Raw genomic sequence first — 14,290 nt, forward strand, 5'->3', positions numbered from 1 at the left:
GTGAAATATTAGCATTGTTATGTATGAGAAATTTGATTAGACACGATGACATTTTAACACTCTTGGGGGTTTGTTTTACTTTTTCTTTCTGAAAATTAATAAAATATTCTAAAAAAAACCCCTTGCAAATGACTTCTCCTGGCTGCCCCTCTATCTGCCCTCAAATTGTGTGTCAATTGGCTTTTGGGAAAGGGGGAAAGATCCGTCCCTTGAGTCCAATGTGCAACGGGGGGGGGGAGTGTGTCAAATGCGCTCCTCCCCGCAAGATAGAAGCATCAAACTCCCAGAGGATCTCCCCAGGCTGCCCTCCAAGTTGTGCTAGCTGAAAATTAAACAGAAGTAGAAATAGGGACCGGGGAATGGACGGAGATGTCAGGTAGCCCTGCCATAGTATTGGAATGTGAGGGGAGATATTATCTCCCTCCCATTCTCAGCGCTTCTTTGTCTAGCGCTCCACTATCTGCACGTTGGCCTTGAAGATGCTTTTCTATAATTTCCCGGGCCTGGGAACTGTAACTGCTTTAGGCGCAAAATTGCTTGCTTGCTGGCAGGGCCTGCGCATGAGAGAAAAATGTATTGGCTTCGCAGGTGGGGGGGGGGCTGTTTGAATATTCTATAAGTTAGTGGCCATCTTATTACAGGTCATTCTTAACACAGGCTGTATACATGTACTTTAATTCTGCGTTACCATAATAAACACCTATCTTCTGAAGAAGCCTGGGTGTGTGGATTACCTGCCTAAAGTTCCTGACAAAGTGTTAAGAATCATTATCTTCTTGACTCAAATCTCTACGTGGAGATGAGCAAAGGTGAGAAGGCACAACCCGACGGCAAGGACCAAACCTTGCCTGAGGATAACTCAGGTAGCACTGAGAAGGTGGAGAAGGATCCACAGGACACTGGAACGGAAGAAGATGTTCTCCGTGCTCCATTTGGGGGGACCCAGGCCCAGGTGACTACCTGTCTGCAGGGGCCCCGCTGGGGCTGATTCAGTGAGAACCCACATGAAACTTGGACTTTTTATTTGCCTATGGTGCCCGTCACTATGTCACTATGTGCCCGTCACTATGTCACTATGTCACTATGACAAGCCACCCAGCTTAGACAAGTATGAGACAGAGATTTGCGGTGATGTTCCCCTTTGTGCAGTTAAGGGGCCCAACGGGGTAGTGGAACATGAAGACACAAGTGAGGAGTTCATCGGCACCCGGTTGGACCTACTTGAGAGGGGGTTCAAATGGATGATGCTCAAGAACTCTCTTCAGGGACTCCCTACCATAGTCGCCACGGTGGTGCAGCAGGAAATTTCAGCGACAGTGCCCACCACAACTGGTACCGCAGGTACAAGCACCAGGAGCCCCGGCTCAGATTCCCGCGCCACAGCTACCCCCTTCTGTGGTTCACCCTCCCTTGAGACAACCGGGGCCCGGGGTTCTGGCAATCCTGGGCCCAGATCTCCATCACCCAACTGAGCCCCTGGATGCGACGTTTGATGGCTCTTCAGAGAGCCTGCAGTTTTTCGTGGTGTGTGGCCAAAAATTCGTAATGAATTGGGGCCACCTGTTTCCAACCGAATAACACAAAGTGGATTACATCGCTTCCTGGCTGAGGGGTGAGGCAGCGGGCTGGTATGTTGGTCTGCATAACAATGATGGACCGGAACTCTAGTCAGTGGACGCCTTCATGTGGGCCCTCCGGGCTCAGTTCAAAGATCCCAATGCAAGAGTGCAGGCAAGAGCCTTTTTACACACCTTCAAGCAAGGTAGACTGTCAGTCAAGGCATATACGAATGAATTCAGGAGGCAAGTGGCACAAATGAGAGGTTGGCCCAATGAGGTCCTGGCAGAGCAGTACCGTTTGGGCCTTAACCTGGAGGTCTGGGAGACAGTTCTGCATAGCGTCAACTCAATCTCCCTGAACGCCTGGATTCGTGAGGCAGTGGATGTAGAGACGCACCTGCGCACCATCAAACTTGATAACGCTACTACGGTGGGTAAGACGGTGCTGGCCTCACCTAAGCAGAAGGCACCCCCCTCGAAGAAAGAAGGAGAGACCTACGTATGAAACAAGGTCTGTGCCTGAAATGTGGATTACAGGGCCATTTTGTGGCCACATGTCCGTGGGGGGGGACATCACCCACCCCGCGAAGAAACCATCGTTGCAACGAAGGTCTGATACACCCATGAAGAAACCTTCTGTGAAGCCAAAGGGCCCCAAAGCTCTGCAAGCTAGCATCCCAGAGGAGATGCTAGAGTCGTCTAGTGAGGATGAGGACCAGTCGGCGGGAAATGGACAGGACCTGCACCAAGCGGCGTGGAGCAGCAGGTCCTGATCCCCGAGGTGCCAAAAACGGTGAGTGGATATCCCCCCCCTTTTTTCATTACCGTGCCGGTCCATAACCCTGAGCTCGGTACCCACGTCAGGGTACGAGCTCTCATAGACTCCAGCTGTGGGTGAGACCTGATTAACCCCTCATTGATTACGGGGCTGGGGGCTAAGGTTGTTTGATTAGCGGATCGTATTGTATTCACCCAAATGGATGGGTCTGCTATGAAAGAACCTTGCAAATACGACACTGTGCCGTTAAGGATGGGGGTAGGGTCCCATTGGGAGCACCGTCTCTTTATCATCACGGCAGCTGCCTGTTTTCCCATGGTGCTGGGAAGCCCGTGGTTACACACCCATGACTCGTACATACTCTGGGACGAGGGGCTAATGAACTTTATCTCTCCGAAATGTTCCTCACATGTCTGGGAAGACTCTTGGGGGGGAAGACCTCCTAACGAACCCCTCCAAGCCTGTTTGGCTGCTGAGGAGCTGGAGGCCATCCCAGTGGAATACTGGGATCTATCACGCAGAGGTCATTTCGGGGGGGATCGTGGGGGAACGCAGTTCCCCCGGGTGAGGTGTAGGGGGGCGGGGCACATGACGAAGCCCCGGCCGCCCCGCTTCTGGCCCTCATTCAGCCAGGAGGAGGCAGGAGAAGAGGGAGGGTAAGTTGCTTCCTCCCCGCCTCTCCCCACCTTGGCGGGGCTTCCTCGCACTCCCACTGGCCTTGCAAGTCCACCGCCAGGCCCCTGATGTCAGGGGGTGTGGCATATGCTAATGAGTTATGCTAATGAGTTCCCCTAGCTCTTTTTCTACGAAATGACCCCTGCTATCACAGGTCTTTGAAGAGGAGGAGGCTGACGAGTTGCCCCCTCAAATACATTATGACTGTGCCACTGAACTGCTTCCTGAGGCCAAATTACCAAAAGGGAAGTTGTATGCCATGAGCCCGATGGAGAAAGTGGAATTGTGCAAATTCATCAATAAGAATTTGGTGCACGGTTTTATCATACCCGCTTCCTCCCCCTTTGCAGCCCCAGTCTTGTTCCGGAGGAAAAAAGATGGGGATTTGCAGTTTCTGAGGGCTGAATGCGGTTTCAACTACAAATGCATACCCCCCCTCCCACTTATGAAAGATCTATAAGTTAGTGGCCATCTTATTACAGGTCATTCTTAACACAGGCTGTGTACATGCACTTTAGTTCTGCGTTACCATAATAAACACCTATCTTCCTATGAAGCCTGGGTGTGTGGATTACCTGCCTAAAGTTCCTGACAGGAGATGACTAAAGCTAAAGTCTAAAGGGGTAGGGTGGGTGCTCTGGGCCCTCCGGAGGAGACCCATACCAGAGTGGTGGCAGCCATTAGAGAGCTTTTCTAGCTTTTGCCCATGACAGAAGGTCTTGTGCAAACCTGAGCTGTGGAGCAGCAATAATGAAGCAACCCAAGCTAGATGTTGCATTGGTGAAGGCAGGAAGGAAAGAGGCACACAGTCACAGCCATAAGCTCCTTCAAAGCCTTTCGTGATCTGTAGGGCATGCATATGTACACAATGCTTGATGCTCAGCATTCTATGTAAAGCGTGAGAGATTGTTACAGTTTTTTCAGAATATATAAACATACCCAAAAGTCTGTTGCAGCCACAGAGCCTGCCCCCCCGATTCTTCAAGCCCTTCAACAAACAGAGCTCCCTTTGCAATAAAAGGTGCACACACGCACATTCTTCTCTGTCACCAGTATTTATTTGTTAACACATTACAGATTCAGCTGCAGCTGCTATCATACCAGGTTTTCTAGCGGCAGCACCAGATGCTCCCACAGCAGCAGGCACCATAGCTACAGCACCAGACTCTCCCAGGGCTGCACCAACAACCTCCATGTGATATCCTCTATGGGCCCATCGACTAGAGAAATAACAGCCCAGGATGGACACAAATATAATGAAAGAGCAAGCAATTGCTATGACCAGGGTAGTTGTAGAGAAGGGGAGGTGTAAATCTGTGGAACAAAAATAAATCAAGTCAAAAGCAGTTGCTGAATGAAGCAGATGCAAGATGGTTGGATTTTATGCTATCCAGCAGACTCACAGCACAGAACTCTTTAAACTTCCCAAGATTTGTCAAGCCTCTAAGAAAGTCTATAAAGTGAGGACTTCCTAGATACCAAACTCAAATGCAGAAATCCTTCACTTCACCCCTAATGGAAAGAATGAGTTATTGCCAGCCCCCTCTGGAGATGCTCAGAAGGGCAGCTACTTCAGTCCCACAGATCCATCTTGTTACTGAATGCAGGTTTCGGAATAGAGGCCTGGCTCAAAAGCAAGCCGAACCGTTATCACAAGTTCGACTTTTTCACATCCCTCCTAAGCCACAGACTCACTATCAGCCTTGCACCAGGAACTTGGTTTCTGTTTCAGGGCTATAAACTGGGAGAAATCTCACATTTTATATACCATCTTATTTCAGTGCTAAGGAAGGCAACTCAAGGTTGCTAAAAGAATGTAGAGTTTTTAACCAAAAGAATGATGAATGTTTTATTTTGTCCATTTGATGGAAAGACTCTTGCCACAATTAAAGGCAACACAGTCTTTAAAACAGTTAGACAGAAGGAGTCATGACTATAGCTTTGCTAATGCATGTATACAATGGGGCTGGCAACTGAGCTCTTAGTCCGTTACAAGACTTCAGTTGCTTAATGTCAGCCCACCAAAAATTAGTCCCCAAAACTAATTTTGTCACCTATCTTATAGTCAGTCTACCTACTGTTGATGTATAGCCTTCAAAAATGTTCCAAATTTCTGTATTTTACAAGTTACCAGACTGACAAAAAGGAAGCTTAAATCTACAATTAGTTGGTCATCCATCCTGAAAAACTTGAATACTCTTAGCATGCAGTAATGCAAACTTTGGGATCACTATTTTCCCACTAAGGCCTTGAAGCTCTGTCAAGGGTAAATCCTACACTGTTGCCCTCAACTTATCAGCTGGTGTGGTCCTTTATAGGCCTCACTCCTGGCCACAGAATCCACATCAACAAAACTGTTCTTTATTGCCAAACATGTGAAAATGTTGAACTCTCACCTGAGGAAGCATCTTCAATCACTTCCCCCCTCACGATTGTATTCACAAACTGGTTATGAGGCAACACGGTAGCATGAGGAGTCTTGTCTGTTGAGAGCAGTTCTGCTACATCCATCAGCTCAAAGGTGCTGGAAGTATACATCATAGAGGAGTTCACCTGCTGTGCTTCCAGTGTGATAGGGCCAAACTTGAGGTCTGCTCCAAACAGGCCTGCAAGGAAATAGCAGCTTGCTAATTCAGTGCTCTCCCAACACCGCTTGCTTGCACAATATTCTCCACATTCACTCACTGTACAATTCACCAATACAATAATCAAGAAAAGTCCTCTCCAACTATACAACATTGTTGACTTGTTTTTTTTTTTTTACAGGAAGTGAAAGCTCAAGGAGCCAGTGAGGCTAGTAATAGTCCCAGTTCATGTGCCAAATTCAGTCGACAAGAGTTTTACTTCTCAACTAAAGGTTCAGCAAGTATCCACAAGCCTAAAGGCTTCTCTACAAGCTGTTTTATGGAGAGAAAATGTTACCTTTCCTCTGCCGCTGTCCCCTTTTCCTCCTCTTGCTTCCACAGCCGGTAGGTGAAGCACAGCAGGAACAGTCCTTGCCTTCATGAGAGTTCCAAACGGCAGTCGTGTGGTCATAGGAACATGCCTTGTTGCGATGGTCTGTGGAGTCAGTGGACACAGCCTTCAAGTGGCATATGAGGTAGATCTAAGGAAGCAGATTAGACCGTATATTTAGTATCAAGCATTTAGGGAGGGGAATGACTGATATTAATGCAACATATTGGCATAGGTGCACACTCACCCAATGGCCATGAAATTATGACACATGACTACACCCTACACTGATCATTTGCTAAATTCAAGGCCTTTGGGGAAAGAGGTCTACTTATAGGGCTCCTATACTATAGCCTGCTTGAAAGTCTAGCAGTAGGATGGCTTTTAGTCACCTACTCAGTGTTGTTTATCTGACAATGTGTCAGATCTAGTTCTCTCCATGTACTTACAATTCCAAAATAATCATTGTCTTCAAGACCAACCAGCCAATGAGTGCCTCAAATAATACTTCTGTTAAGCTAGCACTCAACACAAAAGAGAAAAGCAAGGCAAACCAGCAACTTCACTTTCTTTGGCCTGACCAAAGTCAGTTCCATTGGAATATAGAGTGAAAGATAAAGGAGCACCAAGACCCAAAAAACTGATATGCGTTCTAAATAGTTAAAAACGGACTCTGTGGTGATACAAGTTCCTCTACCTGGGAGTAGGTAGAAAGCAGGCATCATAGTTTAAGAAATAGTTTGGTGTTCTTCACACACTATTCAGAGGAGGACAAGTATTTTACTGTGCAGCTTGTTCCACATTGTTATGTCTTGAGAGACATAATGGTAAAAGCTTGATCTACCATAGCTCATTATGCGGATTGTAAATACTGACCAATGGTGTGTATTCTGGAGGGAATGGGTTTGATTGGACGTTATGTAACGATCGTGATTGGATGTAACAAACCTAATGTGATTGGTTGTTGTGCAACATTGTAGGTGTGGCTATCTCAGTCAGAATTGTATATAAGTTGCCGTTTTGCCTATGGAAGTTGTCTAGCTGGTCTAGCACCTACAAGGCTGAGCCTTCATGCTGTTATCACTGAAATAAAGCTGAAATCACTTGTTGAACTGTTCCTCCGAGTTAAGTGTCATACTTAACACACATTCTTTTTAAAATTGTGTTTAACTATGATCCTTACAAAGATTAGTTAAGAGAACTGAGCAGGGAGTGTTCAGAAATAATACATTATAAAAAATTGTGTGTTGTCAAGTCACAACTGACACATGGCAACCCCAAGACCATGAGATTTTCTAGGCAAGAGATGAGCAGAGATAGTTTCCCATTGCTTTCCTTTGCCCAGCAACCCTGGTCTTTCTTACTGCTCTTCCATCCAAGTATTAACGGTGGTCTACCCTGCTTAGTTTCCAAGCTCTGATGAAATCAGGATAGTTAAGGGCTATTCAGGCTGCTTAAATTCATTATTTATTTATTATACTAGGCTTTTATACCACCCTCCTCACAAGCAGGCTCAGGGCGGTGTACAACAAATTCCTATAAAAAAATATATAAAATCATTAAATAGTCTAAAAATACAATTCTATAAATATTTAATGCCCACATGGCACCGCAATACAATCCTAACAGCAGGGGGGAGGGGTGAAAGCAGTTAGTGAACCAAATATCTGTTGGCAACTGTTAACCATTAGACCATTGATGTTAAACCCAGAGTTCCGGTTCCTGGCTGAGAGAAACAAGACTCTCAATTCCTGCTCAATTCCTACTTTTCCTCAGTCTTCTCTTGTGTTGGATCCCCAAGCATCGAGAATAAATCCACGTTTTAAAGAAAAGCAAAATTTATTTCAAAGCGTTGAAGACATACTCAAACACGTTCTTTGTTAGAACTGGGGATACACAGTTAGGTCAAGCATAATAAAGGAACTTCAAACAGATACAGATCCAATGAATATCTTTCCCGCTGGCGGGCTAAGGAAACGGTTGCGCGCCCAGTACATGAGAACCAGGCAGAACATCAGACAAAACACAGGTGCAGTAGTCCTGGGAAAATCAATAGGCAAGCATTACAGCATCTTCTCCCCCACACAACCTCCAGCAGTTATCTTTTGCATTCCAAAGCAGGAGCAGGATGATAGAAGCCAAGCCGGGTGTAACAGGGAAAGGATATGTACACAGAGGTCACAGAAAACAGAATGGCAGCTTGCTGACATACTGCCCCCCTTAAAATACACTTACAACACACCTCCCGGCCTGGGCGGGAGACCTCCCGGGCTGGGCGGGAGACCTCCCGGTTTGTCCGGGAACCTTCTGTGGAAACTACGGATCAGGTAAGGGGCCCGAATATCCCCTTCTTCCACCCATTCGCGGTGCTGGGGACCGAAATCAACCCATTCGATAAGGTACCAGAGTTTACCACGTTTCACTTTACAATCAAGGATATCAGCAATTTCAAAATGTTCATCCCCTTCCAATATGACAGGCGGAGGAGGAGTAGTCTCTGGTCTCCAAGGAGACGGTCCAGGATCCTTCTTCAATAGACTCATGTGAAAGACAGAATGCAAGGCACGTAAATTCTTAGGCAAAACAACATCAACTGCCACATCATTTATGACTTTACGCACTTTGAACGGACCAATGAACTTCCATCCCAATTTTCTGCTAGGCCGCAGCATCTTAATGTTCTTGGTCGAGACATACACAAGATCCCCAGGTTTCAGATCAAACCCCACCACCCTACCCTTGTCTGCCTGGGTCTTGTAAGCAGCCTTGGCTGCGTCAAGTGTTTGGCATAGCAGCGGCCATGCTTTTTGCAAGGACATACACCATGTATCAGCATCCCCCACAGGACGTTGGCCCATCCCCTCCAAGAAAGGGAGGGGGGGACTGTCGTAACCAGATACAGCTTTATAAGGAGACATGCCTGTGGAGCTATGGACCGTATTGTTATAACAATATTCAGCAAGAGGCAATAATTCACACCAATCATTCTGTTGATAATTAGTAAAACAACGCAGGTATTGTTCCAGAGTCTGATTAACCCTTTCCGTTTGTCCGTCAGTTTCGGGATGATACGCGCTGCTGAGCCCTTGTTCGACCCCTAAAATGGAAAGAAGTTCCCTCCAAAATTTAGAAACAAATTGGGTCCCCCTGTCAGAAATTAACTTAGCAGGTAATTGATGAATTTTCACCACGTGGGACATAAACGATTTCGCCAACCTCTGAGCTGTAGGCAAGGAAGGAAAAGGCACAAAATGAGCTTGCTTAGAAAACAAATCAACAACCACCCAAATAACAGTGTTCCCTTTGCTCGCAGGGAGGTCAGTAATAAAGTCCATGGACACCACTTCCCATGGTCTCGACGGAGTAGGAAGTGGCTGCAGTAAACCAGGAGGCTTGCCCATCCTGGGTTTAGTTAAGGCACAGGTTTGGCAGGACCTAACAAACATCAAGAGGTCTTTGCGCATTTGTGGCCACCAGAATTGCCTGCGGATGAGTTGCAAAGATTTAACGAAACTCCAATGCCCTGCCAGTTTCGAACCGTGAGCAGACTCCATCACCTCCCTCCTCATCGAAATAGGCACATACAATTTGTCTCCAGAATAAATCAGACCTTCAGGGCTACGGACACAATCAGGTAATGTCTTAAGGGAGGCATCATCCTCAGCAGTAAAAGCAGAAAGATATTTCTGGACCCAGGCCCCCCCTCCCACAGGGAACAGGGAAGGCGAAGTCTCATCAGAGTGTGGAATCGTTCGCGCCTGCGCCCGGGTGACTACGGCCCCCCCCAGATGGGAGGGGGAAAAAACAGAGTCCATGATGATCTCACGCTGACTGTCATGTTGTGGGAGGCGTGAAAGCGCGTCAGCCAGGGAATTAGCCGCCCCCGGGAAATGACGAAGTGTGAATCGAAACTTAGCGAAGAAGTCCGCCCAACGAAGTTGCTTAGCGTTGAGAGAACGGGGGGATTTCAGCATCTCCAGATTCTTATGATCAGTCCAGACTTCAAACGGCAGTTGCGCCCCCTCCAGCCACTGCCTCCAAGTGGAGAGAGCCAGCCGGATCGCTGACGCCTCCTTTTCCCAAATCCCCCAGTTTCGTTCGGCATCAGAAAACTTTTTAGACACAAATGCCAGGGGATGTAACCGACCATCTTCCCCTTCTTGCAAAATAGCGGCCCCCATAGCCACATCCGAGGCATCAGTTTGGACAATAAACTTCTTAGATTCATCAGGGCGCGCCAGCACCGGCTCGGAGGTGAACATCAGTTTAAGTTTCTCAAAAGCCTCTGCGCAAGCAGGGGACCATTTAAGCGGGGCGCCAGGTTTCGTAGCATCAAAACCCTTCCCTTTGGTCTTTAGCAACTCAGTCAGGGGAAGGGCAATTTGCGCGAAATTCTGGATGAAATTTCTGTAAAAATTGGCAAATCCGAGGAACATTTGCAATTGTTTGCGGGTCCTGGGGGGCTCCCAGTCAAGCACTGCCTGAATTTTAGCAGGGTCCATTTCAACCTTCCCCCCAGAGATGCGGTATCCCAAAAAGTCAATGCATGTCTTGTGGAATTCACATTTTGACAGCTTAGCAAACAAGTGGTGTTCATAAAGTCGCTTAAGGACCTGGCGCACCAATTTAATATGCGACTGGAGGTCCTGAGAGTACAGCAACACATCATCAAGGTAAAGGACCACTCCTTTGAATAGAAACTCATGTAGGACCTCATTGATTAGGTTCATGAAGACCCCCGGAGCCCCTTGAAGGCCGAAGGGCATAACGAGGTACTCAAACTGCCCCAAAGGGGTATTAAATGCAGTCTTACTTTCATCCCCCTCCCGGATGCGCACACGGAAATATGCATCCCGGAGGTCAAGTTTCGAGAAGATCTTGCCCTTGGTGGCCTCAGCTACCAAGTCCTTAATTAATGGGAGGGGGTAAGCATTGGACAAAGAAACAGCGTTCAAACCCCTATAGTCAGTGCACAACCTAAGCCCCCCGTCCTTCTTCTTTCGGAAAAGTACAGGCGCGGCGAAAGGGGAGGAAGCCGGGCGAATGAAACCTCGGGCTAGGTTTTTATCAATAAAGTTCCGCAGTTCGACTTTTTCAGCCGGCCCCATCGCATAAATTTTACCTTTGGGTAATTTACAGTCAGGCAAAAGTTCAATAGCACAGTCAGTCGAGCGATGAGGGGGCAATTCGTTAGCTTCCTCTTCGCCAAACACCTTTGCCAAGTCTCTATACTCTCGAGGCAAAGAAGCTAACTCTTCCGGTTGCAAAGTGCCGCAGGGGAACTGTGTGGTCGGCTGGTCCCCCCACGAATCCACCCAGCAGTGATCCACACACTTAGCCGACACAAATTTGACAACCCCTTCTTCCCACAAGATGTAAGGGTCATGGGTAAACAACCAGGGACTCCCCAGTACTAAGTCGAACTGCGATTTAGGGGTGACAATGAAGGACCTGGATTCCCAATGATCTCCCGCCCCCAACCGCAAAGCCATAGTCTCGTGCGTACAAGGTTCCATGGGTGCCCCATCCATCTGAGTAAAAATGATGGGGGACTTCAAGGGGACTATCCCCGCTTCCAGTGCAACTAACACTCTAGGGCTGATGAGATCCCTCCCACACCCAGAATCAATCAACGCTCTTACCCTAACGTGGGTTCCTAGGAGCGGATTCATTAAGGAGACAGTCACGAAAAATAGGGAAGGGGTTTCTCTCACCACCTTGGGCGCAGCATTAGAATGGCCTTGTCGTTTTGCGCCTCTCACAACAGGCCGTTGTCGTTTTCCGCCGTTTCAGCCACCAGCTCTTCTTCGGACTCGGCGGCAGCCGGTTCATTTTCCCCCGAACCTTGGGCTGCCTGCAGAGCTTTGGAGAAACGCGGTTTAGCCATCCCCTTCTTCCCCGACAGCGGTGTCTTCGGGCTTGGGGTAGGCGGCTTGTCTTTGACTTGACGGCTGCCACAATCCACAGCGAAATGCCCCTTCTCCCCGCACTTGAGACAGAGCCCCATCTTCATCCGTAGTTCCCTTGCCGATTCCGACAGGCGTTGAGTCTTGGGTTTAGAGGCACCGACAGCGGCGGGTCTGTTGGTCGTAGCAGCCAGGTCGAGTTTGATGGTGGTGAGCCGGTCTTCTGCATTTTCAGCTTCTTGGGTCCAGGCCATCAGGGAGACAGGGTTGACAGTTTTCAGAACCGTTTCTCGGATTTCTGCGTTGAGACCCAAGCGATACATCTCAGCCAATATATGATCAGGGTAGTCTCGGAGCTTAGCTGCTTGCTTGTGGAATTCCAGAGTGTACTCGCGAACCGACTTCTTGTTCTGGCGGTAGGTCCGGAGGAACGCTTTAGCTCTTTGACTCGCGTTGACATCTTCGAATCTCGCCCTCAGCGCCCACATGAATGCTCGCAAATTCAAAAGTTCCGGACCGCGGTCGTTGTGCAGTCCAACATACCATGTGGCGGCGTCTCCTTTCAGTCTTGCCGAGATGACATCAATGAGACCAGCTTCATTTCGGAACAGGTGTCGACTCTCTTCTACGAATTTATGCACCCTCACCGTGAAGAAAGCGAGTTCATCCGGGTTGCCGTCGAAGGTAGCCTCCAGCAGATCCTTGGGTCTGGGTCGTGGAGGCCTCACCAACGGGCCCAGCTGCCCCGGAGCTCCCCTGGGAGGGAAACCCGGTACAACCGGTGGCCCTGCTGGTATTGGCCTCAGCGGCGGCGGCAGACCCGGCACCGGCGGACCCCCTGGCATCGGCGGCTGCGCAGGCACTGGCGGAGGCGGTCTCACCGGCTGCTGGACAGGTACCTGCTGCGCGGGAACTCCCGGTGCTTGCAGCGGCTGAGCAGGCATCGGCGGCGCGGGAAATCCCGGTGCAGGAGCAACTTGCAACTGCGCGGCGTGTGCGTCCAGGAAATTGGCCATTCTAACGTCCAACATTCCCGGCAGGCCTTCCATCACATCCTGGAATGCCCGCATTAAGTCTCTCACCGAGTCTTCCAGTTCTGCTAGACGTTCCCCGGTAGTTTCCTCCGGGATGGGGTCCCGAGGGCGATAATCCGGGGGTGGGTCGTAGTCCTCTTCCGTTTGGAAGGCTCCGGTGCCCTCCTCATCTTCTGCGTGACCACGCGGTCCCGACGGCTCGAACATCCACTCCTCGAGGTCCTGCTTGGGGCTCCCCTTCTCCGAGGTAGACCCAGGTTCCGGGAACAATCCCTTGTCAAACAGACTCTCACGTAATCCGCTCCCCCGACGGGAGTACACCTCACGGGTGCCTTGGGTGTTGTACATAGTCCAATCATCCTGCTGGTGAGTCTTCCGCGGACCCCATTGCGAAGGGGTCGGAGGCGGCCAAGACAGATGTGCAGGCAGGCGGGGAATCGTTCCCCCCACGGCACCCTCCATCGAGGCTGCAGTCGTGAACACCAAAGACGCGGAGGTTTGTGGGACCGATCCCGAGTCCCCCTCCGTGTTAGGTAGATTTCCCTCAATTCCGCTCATGATCTTGTCAGATTCGGAACGATAGGAAAAGGGAGTTCTAACAATATGTTGGATCCCCAAGCATCGAGAATAAATCCACGTTTTAAAGAAAAGCAAAATTTATTTCAAAGCGTTGAAGACATACTCAAACACGTTCTTTGTTAGAACTGGGGATACACAGTTAGGTCAAGCATAATAAAGGAACTTCAAACAGATACAGATCCAATGAATATCTTTCCCGCTGGCGGGCTAAGGAAACGGTTGCGCGCCCAGTACATGGGAACCAGGCAGAACATCAGACAAAACACAGGTGCAGTAGTCCTGGGAAAATCAATAGGCAAGCATTACAGCATCTTCTCCCCCACACAACCTCCAGCAGTTATCTTTTGCATTCCAAAGCAGGAGCAGGATGATAGAAGCCAAGCCGGGTGTAACAGGGAAAGGATATGTACACAGAAGTCACAGAAAACAGAATGGCAGCTTGCTGACATACTGCCCCCCTTAAAATACACTTACAACACACCTCCCGGCCTGGGCGGGAGACCTCCCGGGCTGGGCGGGAGACCTCCCGGTTTGTCCGGGAACCTTCTGTGGAAACTACGGATCAGGTAAGGGGCCCGAATATCCCCTTCTTCCACCCATTCGCGGTGCTGGGGACCGAAATCAACCCATTCGATAAGGTACCAGAGTTTACCACGTTTCACTTTACAATCAAGGATATCAGCTATTTCAAAATGTTCATCCCCTTCCAATATGACAGGCGGAGGAGGAGTAGTCTCTGGTCTCCAAGGAGACGGTCCAGGATCCTTCTTCAATAGACTCATGTGAAAGACAGAATGCAAGGCA

General features: G+C 49.0%; 1 protein-coding gene across 1 annotated transcript in view; it reads right to left on the minus strand.

Annotated features, from left to right (window-relative positions):
* Positions 1-4,075: 4,075 nt before the first annotated feature.
* Positions 4,076-14,290, minus strand: part of LOC107117559 (zona pellucida sperm-binding protein 3-like) — a 29,091-nt gene continuing 18,876 nt past the window's right edge. The window contains exons 7-9 of the mRNA XM_015419697.1: positions 5,935-6,118; positions 5,409-5,618; positions 4,076-4,326 (exon numbers count right to left, since the gene is read on the minus strand). Of these exons, the coding sequence (XP_015275183.1) occupies positions 4,076-4,326; positions 5,409-5,618; positions 5,935-6,118 (645 nt within the window). The remainder of the gene's footprint in view (positions 4,327-5,408; positions 5,619-5,934; positions 6,119-14,290) is intronic.

Source organism: Gekko japonicus, unplaced genomic scaffold, assembly GCF_001447785.1.
Source record: "Gekko japonicus isolate JY-2015 unplaced genomic scaffold, Gekko_japonicus_V1.1 scaffold1660, whole genome shotgun sequence".
Taxonomy (NCBI): Eukaryota; Metazoa; Chordata; class Lepidosauria; order Squamata; family Gekkonidae; genus Gekko; species Gekko japonicus.